This window comes from Malus sylvestris, chromosome 16, assembly GCF_916048215.2.
Source record: "Malus sylvestris chromosome 16, drMalSylv7.2, whole genome shotgun sequence".
Classification (NCBI taxonomy): Eukaryota; Viridiplantae; Streptophyta; class Magnoliopsida; order Rosales; family Rosaceae; genus Malus; species Malus sylvestris.
The window spans coordinates 11087269-11110265 of NC_062275.1; the positions used below are offsets into that span (position 1 = coordinate 11087269).

The following is a 22997-nucleotide window of genomic DNA, read 5'->3' on the forward strand; positions in this document are numbered from 1 at the left end:
ATCTCTACCAACAAGAGCCAAGAGTTTAAAGAAATCCCAAGTCCAAAACGGCATCGTTCCAAACTCGAACCGGCAATCAAAACCGAAAACCCATATTTAAAACTCGAGAATTACTGTGACGTCGAGTTACCAGACGACGACCCCCCGTTTGTCTTCGATGCCCACGTAGTAGTCAAATCATGGAGGATACATTCCAACTTGAAGCCATTTTGGAGATTTGATTCCAAAAATATATCCGCTAAACCAATCATTTAGTGAGCAGAAACTATGAGAATACAATCCAAAATTATCTCCATACACCTTTATAGCTTTCATGATATTCCAGGATAAACATTTGATGGTTGATAAGTACAAGCGGACGCGACCATATATACACAAACCGGCAAACATTAGCATGTCGACAGTTAACAATATGCCTAAAAACTACCAAGTTTACGACACATCATTCATCTAAATACTCTAATTTTCATCAATGCCCGCCCCAAGTGATATTGTCCAATCCCTTTTCCTAACTAGTGAGTTAATACTTACAATCCAAAAGCATCAAAATGTGAACCTTTCAGCCTCTTCATCTTCATCTTCGTCTATACCGTCCTCATCTTCGGTGAACATCTCATCTTCCTCTTCAACTTGATCTTCCTCGTCCTCATCCATCATGGCTTTGCCCCTCTCACCTTTGTCCTTCAAACCAGTGCTCAAGACCACAGTTTCTCCCCCGGACTTCTCCATATCCTTCCTCAACTTCTCCATGTTCTCCTTTCTGTGTTCCTCCTCCAAACGTTGCTTCTCTGCCCGTCTTTTGTCCAGATCAGCCCTACACAAGCAAGAAATTGTGAAAACTAGATCAATTATGCACATCCATATTCCGTGGCACTGTAATATATGGTGAAGAAAAGTTGGTTGTTGAAGTTCAGGCCTTACTTATAGCTGTCCATGTACTCCTCAGCACTAGCTTCAACGGCCTTAAAGAAATCCTTCATTCCAGCACCAGAAACTGCAGAAACTCCAACAGACCGCAAGTTCTTATAGAATTCATCCAGCACAAGGGAGAGGCTCTGAGCTAAATTTGAAGAGTATGAACTATCTGCACTCACTGCTGCTTGAAATGTCTCAAAATCCTCCATCCACTGCATCAACAGCAGTTTTCAAGAGAACAATAAACAAAAACGAAAAGTTATTTCATATTTGATTTCACACTTGAAATCGAGAAAATTTTGATGCTCAAGTTAGTGGAGGTGAAAGTTGAAACAGCTTGGTTATCCACTATGTACATTGAACTACAATTCTATATAAATTTTGATTTTTGTATCATTTCAATCAAACTACTAAAATGTGGACAAATAAGAATTAAAAATGGTATTCCAACTATTGAATCATAATGGGCTCGTTTGAATGTGCTTTTAAAATGACTGAAAGCGCTTTTAGAGAAAATGTTTTTCAGTTCCAAAAGCACTTAAAGTGCTTTCTGCAAGAAGCACCAGTTATGTGCTTCTCCCAGGAAGCACTTTAAGTGCTTTTCCAGAATTTACTTGCATATTTACTAAGGATTGGTTCCAAAAACATTTTCACCAAAAGTGGTTTCAATCATTTTAAATGCACATCCAAATGAGCTCAATAATATGAAACGTGAAATCAGGCTAAATTGTCAAGTAGAATTCTTGACAACAGAACCGGTTGGACAACATCAATTCCACTAGAAAAATAAGTTAAATAACATAAAATAACCTCCACGTTGTGTTGTGTTCTGCTCACTGTTACTCATAGACTTCTCATGGCAGACTGCCCCTATAAACATTTTTTCTCCATTTTTTTACATCAATTTGGTAATTTAAACTTTAAACCTGAGTTTGAGACAGATTCTACTACTAAGCCCTAGCAATATATTCGGGAACCATCTACTGCTAATTTAGCGGGAAACCAACTCCAATTGTGGTTTTCCCTAAAAGCTTCCAGACCCACCAAATTCAAGTATATTCAAAGTGGGTATGTCATTGAAGTGCTTATGTATGGGGGGGGGCGACCGCCGAATTTACATCAGAAATGGGTGTCGGTCTATGTCAGCATGCTCTGTTGTGCTTGCATTCGCACACATATTACATAAATAAAGCATACCTCCAAAGCAAACTGATGTTGAGCCACGTCAATCTTGTTGAATGCCAACACAAGAGGTAACCTTGTCTTGTAAAGGATACTACAAGCATAAAGCATGTTGCTCATAAAAGTAACCGGGCTAGCAGAACGAGGTGTATCTACCACATAAGCAATTACAGTAGGAAACGTTGATGCAAACGCTTCTGTGATGATAGCACCAGAGGCAGACCAAGTGAATATCTCAATCTGACCCGGAGTATCCACAAGAACATAATCAAGCTGATGCGCTCGCTTCTCAATGACTGAAACAACCTGAAATTGGAGATCATGATGATAATTTCATTTTGAATACGTGAGAGAAAGAGAAAGAATGATACAAGCCAAAGCATGAGCTACAAGAACCACTTTAATCAAACGAATAGAACCATTATTCCCAAAAATGCAATCAATGCTTATATGGATGACTTAGATAAAAACAAAATGGCACCAAGTCTCATAGGCAACGTTCTATAGAACGAAATTATTTAAGACAAAGATTCACAGGCAACGTTTTACCTCATCAAACTTGGTAGCAAACAAGTTGAGTGAAGTCAAAATCCCCCCATTTGGTCCAAGATTGAATTGCTTCATCACCTCCTTGTACCGAACGGTATCCCTTATGTCAATATTTGCACCAAACGGTAAAGTCATCACAGCCGGGTCAAGGTTCATCACATAGCCACGAATGTCGGATTCACGAGTGTGTGAAACCAACTGCTGCATAAAGGTTGTTTTACCACTCCCTAATCAAAACACACAACACATTACCATCATTCAACTTCAAGCACTCACAAATAACATAACTCTTCATCAAATTCAAAACCGAAATGAATCAGGTAGAACGACCACATTGCTATAATAAACAAAGAAACCCCAATTAAATTCGACGCAATTACCTGCCATGCCCACCACAATTATAATAACAGGTTTTCTCTTGAAATTGGACCCCGACTGCCCTGACGATGATTCCTCAACTTGCAGTTTCTTCATCGAATCAGTAAGTTCCTCATCTTCTTTGCCCTTATTCTTCAGAACAAATCAAACAAATCCCAGCTTAATCCAAAAAAAAAAATACCAACTTAATTCAAACAAGTTAGAACAATGACTCACTACAAAAAATTAAATTAGAAACCCCAAATAAGTTTGTAGTTTTAGGGTTTCCGTGCAGGAATTTAAGAGCACAATAAAAGAAACCCTAGTGCGCGAAAGAGAGAGAGAGAGAGAGAGAGAGAGAGTACCTGAATGGTGGAAGAGTCTTCGGAGTCCATGGGTATCGGCGCGCCACCTCCTTCCTCCTGCGATTTGATGTTAATTTTCTGGAAATCTGAATCGATGTCCATTCCGGCGAAGGGGATTGCTGGGTCCCACCTCTTTCCTTCCTGCGCCGCTGTGGGGTGTGGCGAGAATACGGGGGTTTATGGGAGTGCTGGGTGTGCGAGGAGAATATTTGGAGACGTTTATGGGATTTTCTATGACACTTGTACACTGCTTGATGAAAAAAGAAAAAAGGCAGTTCTCAAATGACTTATTTCGAGAGATTTTCCATTATAACCGCCGTATCACATATCATTATATAAATAGTAGGATATATGTGTTAAAAATTTAATAATTTAAAAAATATAATTTTCCACCACTTATGTAAAAACACGAAGTGTACCACCCGTGTTTCCTTCACAATGAAAATTTTCTCCTTTCTTAGAGCAAGTCCACCCTTGCATGTTGCTCAGGGGACAGCCTCCTTCCAAGGGCCTGAGGGCCGGTCGAAATGGGTCCAGCCATGAAGGGCCCGAGTGAGGGTGGGAGCCCGAGCGAGGGGGGGTGGGGAGTCGACGGGCCTGTGGCCCGAGGGCTTTGTAATTTTTTATTTTTTTTGTGTCAGAGAGAGAGAGAGAGAAGGGGGGACCGGAGCTGGGTTCGTCGCAGGGGAAGTGGGTCGTCGCAGGGGAAGTGGGTGCGGAAGGGAAGTGGGTCGTCGTAGGGGGGAAGGCAGGGTGGGTTGTCGCCGAGGGGGGGGGGCGGGAGATGGGGTCGTCGCAGGGGAAGTGGGTGCGGAAGGGAAGTGGGTCGTCGCGGGGGGGGGGGTGGGGGGGAAGGCAGGGTGGGGGAGGAGGTAGCTAGGTTCTAGTTTTTGCAGGGGGTTCTCGGGGATGGGAGGAGAGGTGGAAGAAATGGGTTCGGGTCTGGTTTTTGCAGGGGGTTCTCGGGGGTGGGAGGAGAGGTGGAAGAAATGGGTTCGGGTTTTTTTTTTTTTTAATTTTTTTTAATTGGATTAATATTATAATATTTTTAATGTATAAACTATTATTTAAACAAACAAAAAAAATTATTATTTCAATTGCCTATTGCCAGGGGAGAGGGCTCCAAGGGTGGAGATGCAAATGGCAATTACTGTTCATTAATGACAATTACTATTCATTGGTGGCAGTTACTGTTCAATAGGGTGGATTCAATAATGGATTGCCAGGGGGGAGGGCTCTATGGGTGGAGTTGCTCTTAGAGCATCTCGCGCTATACGGAGCTGAAAAAATGGTGAATATAACTTAAAGCCTCGAATATCGTGGAAATATCAATACTAAATTAAAAGTGAGAGATCTTACGTTTGAATCTCGTAAATGACGAATTTGATACCAAATTAAACTGCTCATTGTGTGGTTTAGTCGAACTCCCCCTCCTCTTAATGTAAAATTATCAATGTACTAAAATAAAAAAAAAATAAAAAAACTTAGAGCCTAATTAATTTTTTAGGCTTTAAAATATAATCTCGCTCAATGTAGGGCTATATATCATTCAGACTTTATATGCGGCTATCTATTTATATAATAATTTGATTACGCAGTAATTGTTTTGTGTGCAAACTTCTCTTAAGTTGATTTTTGAAATTGAAAACTTTTTTTTTGGTTAACTTTTCTTTAGTTGTTTGCTTATGCTTTCAAGTAACTAAATTGTAATACCCTTACAGTTTACGTATGTTGTTTGTTTATGTTTTCGATTTAGGTCTGTAACCTAGGGGTGAGCTCAAAAAACTGAAAAACCGAACAATCGAGTTGAAAAAGAAAAAACAGAACCAAACCAAACCTTATTGGTTTGGTTTCGATTTTGGAGGTTCGGAAACCGAACCGAACTAAATCCCTTTATACTTTATGAATGTATGCCCATGATGTTTCTTTTGTGAAACGTTGTTGCCAGGTTTGAAACTAAGTCCAGGACTTTTTCAAGGAGTATACTTGGTTCCATTAGGGAGAATATTTCGTTGGTTATAGAGAAAAGTTTTGGAAGGCTTTGGAACTTGGAAGAGTTTCTCCTATTTGTTTGCTTTTTGAATGGATACGATGATCATTTTTCTTTTAATTGAGGTTGTTGGTATAACTTGACCTTCCCACTTTCCCAATTTTCTTATTATTAGTCTACCAATGCAAGTCTCTTTTCTAAATTCCATATTAAAGAAAAATTAAGTTTTATAAAATAAAAAAGCCAAAACCGAACCAAACAAAATCAAACTGAAAAAAAAACGGAACCCAAAAAAAGGGAAAGAAAATTGAACCGATTCAGTTTGATTTTGTTCGGTATGGTTTCGGCAAAAAACCAAACCGAATGAAACCAAACTCACCCCTACTATATTCTACCAATGTCATTTCAATATATAGGGTGTTTTTAATTTTGAAATTAATAAAAGTAAGCTCTTTTAGACCATATCCAACATTTGGGTTAAAACCTAAAATTTTTAACCCAAAAAATTTAGGTTCTAACCCAGAAACAGTTTCTCTCATCAAACCATTATGAGTTAAATTTTTAGCCTGAAATTATTAAAGAATGAATTTAGGATAATTTTTTTTTCTTAAAGTAATTTTTTTTTTATAAAAAAATTATGTAGACTGTCCTAATTTAATTTTATAAACATTTTAACCTAAAAATATTTAGATTCCGATAAATATTAAAAAATCACTAAACCAACACCATGAAACTCGTGGGACACTACGAAAGAATATCAAACAAATAAAATAAAAAAAAGTTCAATTGCTTTAGCTGTTGGATTTAAATTTGGACCGTTAGATATATTTTTGGGTTAATCTCAGTTTACTACTTTGAAATTTTTTAGTTTTCAACATTTGGTACATGGAGTTTTTTTCATCCCAGAGTGGTACCTAAAGTCATAATTTTGGGACACTTTCATACATCCGTCAAGGTTGCTATTAAATCAGTTGTTAACTAGTGACATGGCATCCACGTAGATAATGACTGGATGCCACATGTCAATATGCATCCACATGGATATTAAAAATATTAAAAAATAGAGTAAATTGTAGCAATGGTCCGTCAACTTTAATTAAATTGTAGCAATGGTCCCTCAACTAAAAATCAACTACCATAGCTAGACGTTTTGATAAGTTAAGGGACCCATGGTAATGCAATTTTAGTTGATGGACCATTGCTCCAATTGAGTTAAAGTTAAGGGATGAATGCTACAATTTACTCTAAAAAAAATAATAATAATATGGGCTATATCCCATCCCTCACCCACACTACCTTCCTCATCCCTGATACCTACCCCGACACTCCATCCCTTTTCTCTTTTGCACTTACCCCTTTCATCCTCTCCTTTCTCTCTTATGCATCCACCCTCTCCCTCCTCGACTCCCCGCATCACTAACGAGAAGATTATATCCCTCCCCTCCTTTCTTTATGTCTCTCTTCCTTTTTATTGACTTCCCTTCCACTTCTTTCCAATTTGCTACCGCCACTGCCGCCCACTGCCGCCCTAATGGATCTCTCGTTCCCAAATAGAGCCTAGAATTTCCAATTTCAAATTTTGAAGAATCCTAGGGGTTTGGAAATTGGATTTCTCCAAAATTTCAAGGGTTTCCATTTCAATTTGTGTTGAAATTTCTTAATTTGGTGGTGATTTAGAGATTATTGAATATGCATAAATTGGAGAATTTATGGGAGGTTGTGGATTTGGATGAGAAATGAGGTTGATTGTGTATGTGTTTGTGCTAGAATGGACTTCGGGCTCGTCGCTTGGACTAGTGCAAATATGGATGAGAGACGACCTATTTCGCCGCAGATTTGTACTGTAGGGAAGATGACGGGAGGGAGAGCAAGGGAGGAAGATGCCTTTGTAATTTTTAAAATTTTAAAATTTTATTATTTATTAATTTTTAATAATCACGTGGGCCTCATATTGACATGTGGCGTCCAGTTATTGTCCACATGGATGTCACGTCATCGGTTAACAGAGATTCTGACAGAAAAGCCAACGGATGGATGAAAGTGTCCCAAAATTATGACTTTAGGTACTACTCAGGGATGAAAAAAACTTCATGTATTAAATGTTAAAAATCGAGAAACTTCAGGGTAGTAAACTGAAATTAACCCTATATTTTTTTTACCGTTGGATTTGATCAAATTATATCTTAGCCGTTGGATTTAATAAATTTATAAATATAAAACTAAAAAAAAATACACATATATGGTGGCCCAGGCCCACTAATCCATGGGGAATCATGGGCTAAGTTTGCCCCATTATGTTTTAATTCATATTTTCTCCAAAGGTTTAAGCAAGTTGGGGTAAGTTTAAAACCTAAAATTTGAGTTTTACTCCAAATGTTAGAATAGGTCTCAATAAAATAGCTTATATTATTTTATGTCTTAAATATTAAATATACAAACAAAATGGGAGACAAAGAAACTCAACGAGAATCACTGCTATATAAACTTGACTTGGCGAGATGATGAGCCACTCCATTACAATTCCACTAAATATACAAAATATTGCACTCTTATAACTTGAAAAACAGCTTCTTAATATCAGAAGCAACAAACTCGAGACTTGAAAAATCCTTTGTCCTTCCATTGTAGGCAGCCACAACCTCCAAACAGTCAGATTCCACTTGTAACCGATTTCATCCAACATTCCTTAAGCCTGCTCAAATTGCAAATAGCTCCACTTGAAATCTCCACTAGCCTGGCAATTGTTGCAGTTATGCTACTAAGGTCATGGAAAACTTTGTTCTTATCGGTAAGTGGGGATTTGCCAGAAAATTCCTTTTCACATGCTTCAGCTGCACCGGCAGCATCGTTCATGCCTTGCTCTGCAAACTTAGGGTTACCCAACTTAAAACCTTGACTAGCTTCTGGGATATCAGCCACCAGAATTGTATGGTAAAAGGTAGCACAAGATTTTAAAGTTTGGTCACTGGGGCTCTGCTTAAGCAGCTCGTTGATTCTGTTCGCGGTGTCAGTTGCTTTAGCCTTGGCCATGTCAACTGTGATGAACCCTAAGCCGGCCATATCCGCTTTCGTGCTTCGAAGGTTCGATTTGAGAGAAGAGACCCAGAGATTGTAGTTTGGTGTTTTTTTACAGGTTTGGTCGATTAGATTAGCATCCATTGGAAAGATCACAGCCCTACTGCAATGGCTTAAGGGAAGAAAGATTAGAACTAGACAAGCTAGTTGGATGAGCCATGTTGAGTACCTCATTTTCGCAAGACAAAAATTGGTTTAAGAAGTTTGTTGTTGCTTATGTAAGAGTTGATGACGTTGAGAAATTGAATGGTGTGTGTGACCTCAATTTGGATGCTTATCTCTAACTAGGCCTGTTTGATTCGCGTGAAGGAATTGATGGGAAATTAAGTGCAAAATTTGGTTAGTCATGTAAATGGCACCCCATTAAAACAACTAATTGTGAATGAATATACATTAGAGTTGTCGTGCATGCATAATTATTCATCTTTGAATTTGATAATATTAATAGCGCATTCATTTATTTTTCATTTCTAATATAAATTTAATGGTAGGTAACAATGATTTGTGTAAAACAAGAATATAAGACACAAATGTATACTGCAACTTTTCCTTTTAGGATAATTTACCCTAAAAAAGTTTGGAAGCTTTGTAATAACATGTATCCACCCGCCTCCATTACCAATATGAATGATTGGTTGATGAGGATGTCAGCTTTAGATAATGATGATCTTTTTTATCTTAGTAAAATTCTAATTATTTGTGGCAAATGTGGAATGACACAAATAATTTTATTTTTAAACATATTAAACCTCATCCAACTTGTTGTCTGATGGCAACAACTACAATTGGTAAAGAGTTCTAGAAGGCTAATTTGAAACAGAAACCAAGGAAGACTAAGATATCAAGCAACACCATTAGTAGGAAAGCACATGCTGAAGACTTTTATAAGCTTAATTTTGATGGGTTGGTCGATGACACTTCTGCTGCTGCGGGTTTTATAATCAGAAATTATCAAAGGCAACCTTTTCTCGTGGGTGCTCGGTAGCTTGGACCAAACACTATCACCATGGCTAAAGCTCAGGCTCTCTGGGATGCTTTGGCTTTGGCCAAACAACGCCAAATCAGAAAAATTGTGGTGGAAGGGGACTGGAAAGTTGTCATTGATGCAGTTTTTTGGAAAAGTGTGCAGTTCCATGGGGAATTAGCTTCATTGTTGATGACATTAAATGGATTGCCTTATCATTCGAGCTGGTATAATGAAATAATGTCTACATGGAAGCAAACTTCACAAAGGACGCCATCAATTCCCTTCGGCATAATTGTACAAATTTATATATTTGGGATGGGTGTGTTCCTACCCAAGCAAAAAAAGCTCTCTTGTATGATTCTTGAGGCCTTAGGGGTCTCCAAGGTTTCTCTTTATTTTAATATTCTTTCTTCCTAAAAAAAAAAAAAGCCATGTGATGTGCACATTACAACAAATTATCATAAATAATGTAGTCCAAAAAAGCCATGAGAATCGAACCTAAGATATTTCACTTACAAATAAAGATAAATACTACTAGACCGTAGTACTAAGTGCCGAAACGTTGTACACTATTTAGTTACCTACAAAATTAACCGCGGAAAAATCAATCGGCCTAGTCTGAAGATTTTCACTGGCCGCGTAATGTAACAAAAGCCCATGGGAAGCCTGCCATTGCGGCCCAATCCTACCCACGCAAGTCCCGATTGGATCCTATAAAACTGAAGTCGGATCCGTTGTGATTGCTCATGACGGTCTGACCCGAACCGACCCGATTGGAACGCGTCGAGTCTCGACGCAGCAAACAGCAGATGGATAATCTGTGCTTCCCTCTGAGTTTTACTCATTACACTCTCACAACGAAAGGACTTCACTTTGTCTTTAATCTCCAAGTCTTTCTCTTCCGAAATTCAAGCTCCAGTCTTGGCGCTAGGGTTAGGGTTAGGGTTAGGGCACGCAGAACTTCGTAAAGCTGGATAGGTACAGAGTAGACCGCTATGGCGACAACGACGACGGCGACCACCACCACCACCAGGACTCGGTCCCCTACCGTCGACCCTCTCGCTTCTCCGACGCGCCCATGAACCACCAGAGCCACCACACTCGCCGCAGCCCTCCTAACTATCGCGGCGGAGGAGGTCGTGGTAGTGGTGGTCCACACCGTGGCTTCGACACCCCGCCTCGCGACTCTTCCGGTGGGTTCCGGTCATTTGGGGGCGCCGGCGCCGGAGGTGGAGGGTTTGGCCCGAACTACCAGGACCCACCTCCACTATCGGGTCAGAAACGAGGTTTTACTCGTGGAGGTTCTCCAGGTGCGTTGTTCTGATTTTCTTTAATTTTCTTTAATTGGGATTTCACGTTGCAGTTTTCAAGCCTCAGAGCACATTAGAAGTTGGTGAAAAATGAAATTTATTTGCTGCAGCTTTGATGAATTTTGTTGCATTTATGTTGTGTTTTGCTTGAGCTAAGTTTATTAAGCAGTTTCAATGTACTTAACTCGTGGGAAGATAGATTGTAATGTTAGTCAATAGCAATTAATGTTTGATTTTTGCCCTAAAATCTTGCTCAAGTAGCTAAAAGGCTGTATCTTTTGGTTTTGTTTATGCTGTAGTTACTTTCTGCGTTGCTCATGAGTTTGAATATCTTTCAGATCGTTTCGATAGAGGCAGCTTTGCCAAACTATTTATTGGATCAGTTCCTAGGACAGCCACCGAGGAAGATGTAAGTTAGCCTAATTATTACTGTACCAAAATGCCCGATATATGTTGTTGTTGGACTTTTCCATATGTATGAAATGGTGCTATGTTTAAATTGAAACGTTTACACCATGGTGTTTATGCATGTTGGTTTTATACGATGTCAGATTCGTCCTGTGTTTGAAGAACATGGAGAAGTGATAGAGGTTGCTCTGATCAAAGATAAGAAAACAGGACAGCAGCAAGGTACGTGTGTGCGTAATTTTATTATATAATTGTTATCAGGAATATCTTATTTCAGGTAATCTGAGAGGCAGATGGGAGCATGCCAAAGCTCACCTTATCTCACTTTGTTTTCGCAACAAGTTTCACACTTGTTGGTTTTGCTTGCAACCTTTTATTCATGTCCGTCCTCTCAAAGAAGAAGAAGGCAAGACATGTAAACCAACTAAAAACCAGTTTTCGAATAGCTGTTGGGATCTTGGAAGACACTTAGGTCATGCGCTTCTGATAGTGGCTGCAGCACCGGTGGCATTACCTAACAAATTATTTGTAATGGGAGTGTCTGTTGCCATAGCTGTTGCTTGTTTATGTTAGGATGTTTAGAAGTGCAACTGTTGTACAGAAAATTGACTCAGAACATACATGGTTTATTGCTTTTGACTAGTATTAATCATAATGTAATTTGGAGGATTTCTTTGGTTTATTCTTATCTTGGTGAACGCGGGAGTGCTTTGTGTGAATGACTTGGAATGTCATGTATCACTTTATGAGATTGACAGGATGTGATGGATGTGAAGTTGGATGTTCTGGAAGAGATGGATGATTATTGGATGGTTTGTGTGAGTTTATTGTTTTTACATCTTTCACTATCTAAGTTTCAGCGTGTTTTCATGTGTGCACATGGGGATGGATATTTCAATATGGTGGTTTTATGCCCCCCTATTTGTACACATTTTAAGATGTCAATATGTGGCAGAACTAGATTTATTTATTTGTTTATTCCTGGTACGGTCTCATGATGGTTGTATGCATGGCTAATACCTCCTTTTGGAGCATGAGATCCGATTTGCATTTGGATGTGTTAGTTGAAACTCAGTTGTCTCTTTATGATGCTGATGTGCCACCATAAGGAAAATGTGGTTGTGTGTTGTTACCTTATTTGAAGTTGGTACTCTTGAGTAGCTCTCATGTGGCTCATGTTTTGAGTAGTTTGTGTGTTGTTACCTTATTTGAAGTTGGTACTCTTGAGTAGCTCTCATGTGGCTCATATTTTGAGTAGTGTTGACTTAGCAAGACACTTTCAGCACCGGACTGATGTTTATTCTTGTAAGGTTATGTGTGGTTGAGGTATGTAATATTTCTAGGGCAAGTATTTTGTTTGGCCTTGTGGATTTTTATATTAGTTTTATCTGTCCTTGTAGTAAATTTACTTTGTAGAATTGAGGGATCTTATTGTGTAGTGCAACTGAGTTTTCTGGTTATGGAATTCCATCTCTAGTCAGGGATTTCCAACTTTAGAACTGATCTTGTTCCCACTCCCAAGTGAAAGGAGGCGCTGAGCAAGTATTGCCTTTGTTTTGTATCTTCATAAATTAGTATTCTCTATAATTTCCTTATAGTCTTTTATTGAAACTTACCTCCCCTGTGAATGCATGAAAGCGTTGGAAAAACAACTCTGAAGGTTTGGTATAGGAATATTGCGTCAAATCTTCTACACTTTCTGATGCTGTGTATATCTTGAGTTTGTAGTTTTCCATTTCTGTTTGTGGGTGAATGTTTGAGTTTTTTTTTGAGTTGCGAATTTCGGTCATCAATCTGGCTGATTTTTTGTTTGTATATCATATCCATGTGGTTCTGAGTGTCAAGACTTGCATTGGGCAATACAATCTCATTCGTCGACTTGTTGGTAATGTGAAAGTTCATCATATATTTGGTGAAGTTAGTGAGGCAATGGTAGACTTCTGATTTATGTCTTTGGTTATGGTGTAGCTGAACAGTCTTTCTCTGGGATTGGTTGTATCGTAGGATACAGTTGTTAATGGCAGAAAATGAGTTACTTTTTCTTTCAATTATTGGTTTGCTTGAATGATCTTGTCATCCCTTATTGTGCTGAGGTTTATCACCTACAATATTAGTATATAGAGGACTCTTGGCTTGTCTAGAGATTTGACTGGTAGTGTGACGTGGGAGGTGGAACTTAATCCAAGTTTTCACATCCAGAATCATAGTAACAAGGGCATACTCAAATAGTTCTCACGCAAAGCTTGTATAATTTCCATGGTTTGGCTTCTGAAGATTGTATTTGTGGCCTCCAAATTCCCCAATCGATGCTTCATAATTGTTGGTACACTCATGAACGGGCATGGTATGAACATGTGCATATATTCGTTCCAGACTTGTTATTGATTGTTCCAAACTATTCCTATGGAGAGTTCCTCAGGTCTGATTCTTCCTGGACATTGCTTTGATAATGTCTGCTAGTTCATTGTAAACTAAGCAGGGGACTTTGTATTGGCAGATAGTTTACGGTGAACTAAGCAGGGGCCTTTACATACTTGTTTGTAATGACTAAATAGGATGTTGAATAAGTAGTGATATTTATCATATAGGACGCTCTTCTGAAATCAACTTTTCGTTTTAATCTGACTGGTGTGTCAGATGAAAGATCTTACTTTTGAGACAGCCAATCTGGCATGAGATGGCTTGTGTGGTGGCTGTTTTATCAGGATATTCCTTTCGAGGATGCTTTCTGATGTAAAATGCTTGGGATTTGATATTCATCCATATCTGGATTTACAAAACTTTTGATGAATGGTGTATTTTGATGGTATATGAATGTTACTTTGATGTTTAATTTTGTGATTTATTCCAATTAGAGGACAATGATCCTTAAATCAAGTTTGAATTGTTGTCCTTTTATTTTTTGATGTTATAGTTTCTTTTGGCTCTTCAAGCTTCCCACCATTATGAGCCAAATTTGGTACATGAGAAGCATACTGAAAAAATCTGATGGATGAAGCTTTTTTTTTTTTTAATGCACTTGTTCTACCTAGCTAATGTCCTCTGGGTTTAATGATTGTGCCCCGTGTGAATGAGCCATTAATATTATTAAGATAACAATCTTGTTTGAAGCTGTAGTATTGATAACTTATGTTATTTGGAAAGAAAGGGTTTGACAAATACCTTTCTTTTATACCGATATGATCTTGAAACGCCACAACCATGGATTGTTTACGTGTTTTGGGTTGTTCCTAGATGTGTGGTTTAAGGTTATGGGTTCTCATACCGTTTTTCTAGCCAATGCTCTCCCTCTTGCTTGTACATGCACTAAGGAATATGATGTGCGTGATATATCATTTATATTTTTAGTTGTTTCTTTTGAAATGATAGTTTGACTAGCTTATTAGCTTGTGAATACAAGGTTCCATGTGTGTGTTTTTAAAATTTTTCAATGGGAATTTTATTATGGATATCGACCTAGCTACCAATCTTTGGCTTTTTTACAAGGGTATAAGTTGCATATGCAGGTTGTTGTTTTATAAAATATGCAACCTCAGAAGAAGCTGGTAGGGCAATTAGAGCTCTGCATAATCAACATACTCTTCCTGGGGTAAGTTTGTTTTACCGTTTGATTTTCAATCGTCTTGTAACTAATTTATGGTTGTTCCGCACGCTTGTTACTCCAGGGAACGGGTCCTATCCAAGTCAGATATGCCGATGGTGAACGAGAACGCCTTGGTAACTGTCATCTCAGCATGAATGTTTGATTGTTCCATTTTATGTGCAAATTGTATCATGAAATGTGTATAGCCTTTTTAGACACACTTTCCCAAATATTAGATACAGTGCTGGCTCAAATGGTCAGTCATATCTTGGCTTGAGTTGGAGCCACTTCTTAGAGGACATGATAAGTGAGAAGGAACCTCTTTCAACATAACAGTAATCTTGTGCTTGATTTTTCTTGATCTCTTAAGCCCTTACTAACCTATGAGTGGTCCTCAACCAATTATGCTGTTACCTTTGGTTTTATATTTTTTCATCAAGACCATAGTGTGAATGAGGTGGTATCCATAGGGGAACTTTTGTATATCCTCTTTATTTGCACACACATATCTAATTAATTTATAGTTTTTCCCTTGTTGATGTCAACCCTTTTTTGATGGCAGGTGCGGTTGAGTACAAATTATTTGTGGGATCACTGAACAAACAAGCTACGGAAAAGGAAGTTGAGGAAGTATGTTGTACACCAATATCTGTTATCTTCTAGCATTATTATTTTCCAGTCTTCTTTTCTCATCTTGAAACAAATTAGATCTTCTCTTTATTTTAGAACCACAATCCTATTTTTCCTTTATAGACATGTCCATTTCTAATTCAGAGGAGATTTATATACTCTCAACTTAAAGCAAAAGAATCTTAACTTCAGTTTATTTTAGTAGAGTAAATGTTACAGTTGGAAGTTATAAATGCAGCTGGAAAAAGAAAGAAACCAATTGCTGTTTTCTGTTTGCAGATTTTTTCACCATTTGGTCAGGTTGAAGATGTTTACCTCATGCGTGATGAATTGAAGCAGAGTCGTGGTGTGTTTATTAGTCATATTTAAAATTTCAAATATAAGGATAGCACTTTATATGAGATTTATGCATTCTTTGAACTGTTCGTGTTTAGGATGTGGATTTGTAAAGTACTCCCAGAGAGATATGGCATTGGCAGCTATAAATGGTCTTAATGGGATATATACAATGAGAGTGAGTGTTTTCTTGTCTTTTTCTTTGGAATTACTTTAGTATAATACCGTGTTATTAAATGCTATCCTATTATATCACACATATTTCTATTCCTGCACCTCAGGGTTGTGATCAACCACTAACTGTCCGGTTTGCTGATCCTAAAAGGCCTAGGCTTGGAGATTCAAGGTTTCTTCCTCTTTGTTTTTCTTAGACGTGCCTTGAGGCTTCTCTATATTTTTTTGGCCACTGGTTAAATCTTCTTGAAGTATAAACTTTGATCTTATTGTTTGTTGGAGTGATTTAATTGATTCTTTTTTATATTTAGCAATGTGCAGATATCAATTTTTGTAACGGATTCCTAGATGCTTCTGACATTGTTCTTGTTTAGGGGTCCTGCACTTGGGGGTCCAGGTTTTGGTCCTCGATTTCAAGCCCCAGGGCCCAGGTAATCCCCACAGTCATCTGAATACTGTTGTGAAGTTTTTTGTGTGCATTCTCTTTGTTGTAGCCATTTACATTCTTTGTTTCTAACTTACTCCAAACAGACCAATGCCTAACTTTGGCGATCCTATGCGCGATCAAATTCCAACTAATACTTGGCATCCAATGAGTCCACCAAACTTAGGATCATCCACCAATCCTGGTAGTCGTGGCTTTGGGGGCAATTTGCTTCCTTGGTCTGGAGACATGCCGTTTCCCTTGAATTCAGTAAGAATAATTCAATGATTTTGCAACATTGCTCCTCTAAGAAATGTCCCTTTTCTTGTGTTCACGTAAGACATCCAGGGAAGGCATACAGATGCCTTAAGTAACGCATCTGTAGTGATTCTTGATTGGATGGTATTACCGTAACCTTTTCATACCATCTGCAGCTGAAGATGAAAGGGTGGCTGCTGGGGCGTTGTGATTTTATTGTTTATATTCATGATCTATATGATGCTAGTTTCTTATTAGAGTTTTTTGTTTTAAGTGTGCTGAATGCCCTTAAAAATCTAATTATTTGCTCCTCGAATTTTTAGGGTGGCCATGGCGGCTCTGCAGAGGGTCCTCTTCTTGGAATGGCTGTTTCGTCTTCTTTAACATCACAAAAGGTACAAGGTGTTAGAACTTTATTTTAATCTACGTGGTAGTCTAAAGTCAAAATAATTATTTCTTATTTACCCGTATTTCAGTGTGGTTTGATTGGATCTGTTTCAGAGTTTTAACCAGTCTATGCCACACGTTGGCCAGCAAATATCTCCATTACAGAAGCATATTCAGTCACCTCAGCATTTGCCACCACCCCTCCAACAGCACCCTCAAACTTCGGCATCATACACACACACACAAACAGTACGGCAGCTTGGTCAGGCTCAACTTCCTCATTCTGCTGGTCAAACACCATTTAGTCAAGCATTACCGTCACAACAGTTTCTTGGCTTGGGTGGACAGTTGTCTGTTCCTCAGCCTGAGGCTCAGAAGAATGCGCCTTCTGCTACAGCACTACCAGCCCCTTTGAATATCAACTTACAACCTCGGCCCATGCCCACTGCATCAAATCAACAGCAGCCTGGTTCTGCTCCTGCTCAGCAACAACCGATTCAGCCTCTTCAGCAGTCACCCTCTCCGTTAGCTCAGATGCTGTCGCAACAGACACAAACTCTGCAAGCAAGCTTTCAATCATCTCAGCAGGCGTTCTCCCAGCTCCAACAACAGCTGCAGCAAATGCAACCTTCAAATCAGGGGTTGGCAATGCATCAGAATCCCCAGGCTAACAAACAGCAACAGGTATTTGAAAATTAGTCAATTGTTGTCTTGTAGGAGTATGTGGTAATTGGATGTGCCAGATGCGCTACCATGAGGATTGTAAATTTAGTTGCTTAAATGGATTGATTGCACGACTTGTGGCTATAGAACTGTAGAACAATGCTGTTTTGATTGCCAAAATATGGCTAAAGCTAGGTCATCACCTGTAAGTGGTGCGATGTGTGGCCCGAGCACAGTGATAAGTGAGCAAGGGTCGCTGTATCTCCATTGGCACCTGGATGCAGTGTTAAATGAGCAAGGGGGCTGTAGAAACTTATTTTTGAACGACTCTACTCAAAGTTGTTTGGAAGCATCTGCTCACATCAACAAGAGAGTGGAATACACTTAGGAACGTGGAATATAGGAACCTTAACTGGAAAATCTATGGAAGTAGAGGTTCATTTTTTTTGCCACTTTGTTTTTTATTCGTTTGTATCTGTAACTGTGGTTAGCAAGCTGTGCTTTTTAGCTTCTGCATACATTTGCCCCACAAGTATATGTTGGTTGCCTGTCAACCGGATAATCATTTTGACCTGCCTGCTGCTGATTTTATAATACCATTCGTATTTCTCAGAGTTAGAAGTTTAAGCCCTATACGATCTTTGCATTTGGCTGGTTGCCTGTCAACCGGATAAAATTGTCTGTGATGCTCTATTGCTTCTTCTAGTTGTCTTAACCAACTCCAACCTTGGAAGCTGAACATTATATTTGTTCCTGCAGTCTCAGTGGATTGGGGTTGCATCACATACAGTTGCCAGCACTACTGCTTCCACACCGGCGGTGGATGTGCTTTCAACCACATCTGTTGCTCCAGCTATTCCCGGATCCCAGGCTATAGCTCCTGCAAAATGTGTTTGGACAGAGCACACCTCCCCAGATGGATACAAGTACTATTATAATAATGCAACTGGTGAAAGCAGGGTAAGGATTTTGTCACTCAGATTCCCTCTTTTCGGGCTTTTGACTTCAATTAATGCTGCTCACGTGACTTGTAGTGGGAGAAACCTGCCGAACTTACATTGTTTGAGCAACAGCAGCAACAAAAGGCGCCAGTTCAGCAGCCTCATGTCCCATCGCTCCCTCCAAATCGGTCTGCACAGCAAATTTCTCAAACGCAACAGCTGCATCATCAATCTCAGCTTCAACCACAGCTCCGGACTAACTTGCAGTTACAACAGCCCTCATTTTCTTCATCGGTCAGTGTTTCCCCATGGTTTCTCAAATGTTGAAGATTTGATTGTGATTACTAACTCATTACTTTGAATTCCAGTATCAGGCCTCTGGAATTATAGGTCACCAAAATGTTCAGGTAAATTTCGCACCTACTATTACCCAAATAATTCACATTCGCAAGAAAAATAAAAATATAGAGTTTTCCCTAAACAGTCCATTTTTTAATTGGTTCTTTTCATCATTTGTATCTCCAGGAAGGAAGTTATTCACAATTATCCACACCTAGTTCAGTCGGTGATCCTTCACGCTACCAACAGGTATTCAGTTTTTAAATCCAGGTGCTCAGTGTATTTTAAGCATCACAAATTAACTTTAGTTCTCTGTTTCTGCCAAGGGGCTTCAGGCTGCTCAGGAGTGGATGTGGAAGAATAAACCAACAGGTTCTAATCAATTATTTTCGTTCAAATTCTGATGTCAGTTTGGGTTTTACTAGCCGACCTAGCAAGATAATGGACTCGTAACGGTTAAATTGGAAAATTCCTAGAAAGGGCTAGGTTTATTGTGTCTATTTAGAATGAGAAGAAATGTCAAATGTTCCTTCATGGCTGGTCTTGTGCATGGTCACAAACTGACACTCAGATTCGGTTCTTATGCGCTGAGCATTTGTCTACTGTTTTAACCCCTTTCTAAATTGGTGAACATATTTTCGATCTCCAGGGGCTTGAAGTGGTCAAGCAGAATGTAAGGTGGCATGTCGTCAGCAAAAGAATTGATGCTTGGAGGAAGCCGAGCGATAGCATAATTGTATGAATTTTGATCACGATGCAGCCAAGGGTCCTTGTTAGAGCTTGAAAATGTTGAGTAGGATGTGTGTAGTGTGTAGTGTAGTGGAAACGTTCTTCGGCCCTTCAGTTCCATTTTTGTGAGCCTTTTTTTTACTGTTTACAGTTACTGGCTCACTGAATTGAACGTGTACCATTAGCCTAAAATCGAGTTGTAGGATATAATTGTAAAACATAGAAATCCGATAATTATCAGATAAACATTAGTTTAGCTTGTACTTAAACCCAAAAAATAAAATATTTGGTAGATAATATGTCATTAGCTTTGCCATAATTAGCATTACAAAGCTAACTAATTGAGCCTTCCACTGTAGGAAAGTGGTTTACCACTTTAGGCTAAGAGGTCAATTGACACTTCGGCAATTCCTACGAATCTCTCCGTTCATCCCAGTAACTACTCCCAAGCTTCCACTCTTCCCATTTTTACCATAGAATCTTTGAAGTCTCCGAAGAAGGCGGACGGGTCTTGTGCGTAGGTTTCTACCAGTTCACGCGTTTGATCATCTCTGGTCGTGATATTCTGGTCGGAAAGCAGCAAACCCTCCCCGGAGAGAAGGTTAAGATAGTACTGGTCGTCAAATGTTGCTGGGGTTGCTAGGTCAAGGTTTGCCAGCGTGTTGATGTCGGATTCTGAGCACAGCTGCCGCAGCAACTGAATGTATTCAAGAGCCGTGGTGGAGCCTTGTAGGCGGGCGGTGAAGGTGGTGCAGCGGGCTTTTCCCATCGTATGTGCACCTACGGCAAACAGAGGAAAATTTCGGTCTTATTTTTTCACTCAGATGAAGCACAATACAAACAAACAATCAATTGAAGCAAGTTGAGAGTACCAGAGAGTGCAACCATGTCCTTCAAGGCTTCAAGCAAAGGTTTACATTGCGGAACTTGGAAAGCAGTTGTGCAACAGTAGAATTTGGGCCTGTATGTTGTTATTTGCTAACGATTTGCTAGCAGTGAAGCTGCCCTTCCTTCCCATTTGACCATCCTAGCTAGGTCAACCAGACTGCAGGTTCAAATTCAATTTTTAGTCGAAACTCGAAGGTAGTATATCTAGGCTTCCTGAATAGTCTTCCTGTTGCATTGAAACATGAAATATGTAGCTCTTAGCGCACACACCACAACGATGGAGTCTCGGACAGCAACTGCAACAACGTCAAACTGTTTGAGGGCAAACAAGTTCAAGATCCTGTTTTATCGCATCAATCGCTTCAAAACCCCTCAGAGTTAAAGTTAGGCGCTGCTGTTTTTTCACCAACAATGTTCTCGTTGTCATCTAGCAATGCTGAAGCATCGCAGCCCTGCACAATTCACATCATTTAAAAAAAAAAAAATATATATATATATAGCAATATGATAATGTATAAAATAGTGGAAACAAGAAAACATGCATTAGCAAAGCAGTCGTGGAAATGGAGACGAAGCAGAGAGGCTGGCATTCTTGGGTCTTCAAACACATCGGGTCTGACCCCAGCAGCTGCATATATTATGGCCTCTGCTTCCGGGCATCTATTGTTGTACACATCATTTCCCAAGAGGTCACCACAATCCTCATCTCCATATCCTCCTCCTCCTCCTCCTCCCATGGTTTTCAGCATGATTGCAAGAACAATCGCAACGTTGAGAATAGTGAAAAGAGAGCCAACTTCGTGGCCATATTGTGTTCTAGCTGTTCTCTATTCTCTCAGTACTTTAGGGTGTGTGAAAAGGGCAGTTAGGGTGGTAGAAGTTTCTGTATGATAAAGAAGTTGAATGGGAGGGGTTTAGTAACATCTAGCAGAGATTTGGTCACTGAGGTTTGGTGTTTGAGTCTGTGAAAGAGGTCTGAAGGGTAAATTGGGTACGGACTATTATCGGTTGTTTAAGTGTAAAGATTTTGTTGATGCACAAAATCAGTGGTGACTTTGGTACAACAGAAAATGTTAAGTTTGTGACCTTTGCTAGATTGCTCCGGTCACTAGTGTGGATAAGTATGTAAATGGATAGAGACAGGGAAGCAAACACAAGATGTACGTGGTTCACCTAGATTGGCTACGTCAACGGAGTAGAGGAGTTCTCATTAATTGTGAAGGGTTTACACAAGTACATAGGTTCAAGCTCTCATTTAGTGAGTACAAGTGAATGATTTAGTACAAATGACCTTCGAAAATATTGTGAGAGAATGATCTCTATTTATAGAAGAGAGTTTCTAGTTTCATTCTGACATTGACACGTGTCGTGTAGTGATTGACTTCTGATGTTGACACGTGTTGTGCTATGATTGGCTTCTGATGTCGACATGTGTCGCATTGTGATTGGCCTCTTGGTTGGAGGGAAACTCTTCTGGGTCCTTGACGGTATAACGTTGACCGGTGCTCAGTAGTTTCGGGATTGGTCATGGTACAAACAGTGCTCCCCTAAGTTCCAGAGTGAGGGAAACTCCTCAGTTGGGGACTTGCAAGATCCAAGCCATTGAGTAATCACGAAACTTCTAAGTACCGAAGTGTGATATCATTTTCACTTGCCTTATCTGTCTCATATGTAGATGTGGCATCTTCTTTGGAAGTACTTTTCCTCCATTCAGGGGTGGTATCTTTAACCGATGAAGATGCACAAGGTAATGTATCAATTTCACTTGAAGCTTACTTGTAGTTTCGGGCTTGATCAAGTGCGATACAAACCCTATAGTAAAAGTCCCCCAAGTCGTCGAGTTAGGAGATTTACCGAAGGAGGTAACAGACAAGGTAAACAATCAAACTTCCAAGCAAGTAACTTGGATCGGAGGTTCGACTTCGGCTTCCGGTTGATTGTTCTCCTTCTCCTTGTGTCGTAAACAACAACAAGGATAAGGAGAAGCAAATGGAGAAGAGATGATATGAGATACTTTTGCTTTTGAAGAAGTAACTTTCCACAGGCTTATTCTTGAACTGGGCTGGAGGGTTTTCTGGTTTCCTCCAGAGTATAAGGCCGACTCAAGAATCTGAGGGTTAAAACAAGTCCTTTAAATCTAGAGTACGTTCGACCCTGATAATATGGGATACTTTTGCTGTTGACAAAGTAGTGGATGTATCGGCATGTGTTCTATTACGCTTGTCTCCACATGCTGCCTGTGGTATATTCTTTGAAAGCATAAGATGTTAAAGATGAGTACTCGAGAGCAATGCCAGGTAAGTAATCAGGCAAGGGGTTCCAGGTAGTCAATTCCTGACTGGAAGCTTGATTTCAAGTGCTGACTGATTGCTCTTTTTCTCCTTGTCTTGCAGGTAAGAACAAGGCCAAAGGAAAAGACATGAAAAAAGAATGATATGGGATACTCTTGCTTTTAACCCTGATGATATGAGATACTCTTACTCTAATATGGCTTGTTTGCAGATCTATTATCGGGAGGAAAAGAAGC

General features: G+C 39.4%; 3 protein-coding genes and 1 pseudogene across 7 annotated transcripts; 1 reads left to right on the forward strand and 3 right to left on the reverse strand.

The window, feature by feature from the left end:
• Nucleotides 1-274: 274 nt before the first annotated feature.
• Nucleotides 275-3617, reverse strand: LOC126608727 (GPN-loop GTPase QQT2-like). 2 transcript variants are annotated; one of them, XM_050276721.1, is made up of 6 exons: nt 3369-3617; nt 3027-3156; nt 2647-2873; nt 2113-2403; nt 922-1127; nt 275-814 (listed from the first exon to the last, which is right to left on the reverse strand). In XM_050276721.1, exons 1-6 carry the CDS (start codon nt 3468-3470, stop codon nt 544-546), a joined length of 1227 nt encoding a protein of 408 aa, XP_050132678.1. In that variant the 5' UTR covers nt 3471-3617; the 3' UTR covers nt 275-543. The 2 variants fall into 2 exon arrangements, with proteins under 2 accessions (XP_050132678.1, XP_050132679.1); XM_050276722.1 differs by having other exon boundaries at nt 3027-3183; nt 3369-3611.
• A 4390-nt stretch (nt 3618-8007) lies between these two features.
• Nucleotides 8008-9690, reverse strand: LOC126609099 (cell wall / vacuolar inhibitor of fructosidase 1-like; annotated as a pseudogene).
• A 489-nt stretch (nt 9691-10179) lies between these two features.
• On the forward strand, nt 10180-19881 carry LOC126606815 (flowering time control protein FCA-like). 4 transcript variants are annotated; one of them, XM_050274201.1, is made up of 19 exons: nt 10180-10710; nt 11049-11119; nt 11262-11340; nt 14625-14707; nt 14784-14835; nt 15264-15331; nt 15611-15677; nt 15766-15845; nt 15949-16013; nt 16216-16272; nt 16373-16535; nt 16847-16918; nt 17076-17594; nt 18333-18533; nt 18608-18808; nt 18883-18921; nt 19040-19102; nt 19180-19225; nt 19503-19881. In XM_050274201.1, the coding sequence occupies exons 1-19, from the start codon at nt 10479-10481 to the stop codon at nt 19508-19510; spliced, it is 2166 nt and encodes a 721-aa protein (XP_050130158.1). In that variant the 5' UTR covers nt 10180-10478; the 3' UTR covers nt 19511-19881. The 4 variants fall into 4 exon arrangements, with proteins under 4 accessions (XP_050130158.1, XP_050130157.1, XP_050130155.1 ...); XM_050274200.1 differs by having other exon boundaries at nt 10181-10710; nt 17058-17594; XM_050274198.1 differs by having other exon boundaries at nt 10182-10710; nt 17025-17594.
• Nucleotides 19882-19985: 104 nt separating this feature from the next.
• LOC126606821 (peroxidase 40-like) lies at nt 19986-20500 on the reverse strand. Its single transcript, XM_050274208.1, has 2 exons — nt 20455-20500; nt 19986-20362 (listed from the first exon to the last, which is right to left on the reverse strand). Exons 1-2 carry the CDS (start codon nt 20468-20470, stop codon nt 20022-20024), a joined length of 357 nt encoding a protein of 118 aa, XP_050130165.1. The 5' UTR covers nt 20471-20500; the 3' UTR covers nt 19986-20021.
• Between the last annotated feature and the right edge of the window lie 2497 nt (nt 20501-22997).

What these genes read in the sequence shown, in the direction of transcription:
- LOC126608727 (XM_050276721.1), bottom strand. Translation starts at nt 3,470, where the DNA reads ATGGACATCGATTCAGATTTCCAGAAAATTAACATCAAATCGCAGGAG. An exon ending in TTGCTACCAAGTTTGATGAG is followed by an intron (nt 2,404 to 2,646) that starts GTAAAACGTTGC and finishes CTCCAATTTCAG; the next exon opens with GTTGTTTCAGTCATTGAGAA. An exon ending in AACATCAGTTTGCTTTGGAG is followed by an intron (nt 1,128 to 2,112) that starts GTATGCTTTATT and finishes CTGTTGATGCAG; the next exon opens with TGGATGGAGGATTTTGAGAC.
- LOC126606815 (XM_050274198.1), top strand. Translation starts at nt 10,479, where the DNA reads ATGAACCACCAGAGCCACCACACTCGCCGCAGCCCTCCTAACTATCGC. An exon ending in ATGGGATATATACAATGAGA is followed by an intron (nt 15,846 to 15,948) that starts GTGAGTGTTTTC and finishes CCTGCACCTCAG; the next exon opens with GGTTGTGATCAACCACTAAC. An exon ending in CCTAGGCTTGGAGATTCAAG is followed by an intron (nt 16,014 to 16,215) that starts GTTTCTTCCTCT and finishes GTTCTTGTTTAG; the next exon opens with GGGTCCTGCACTTGGGGGTC.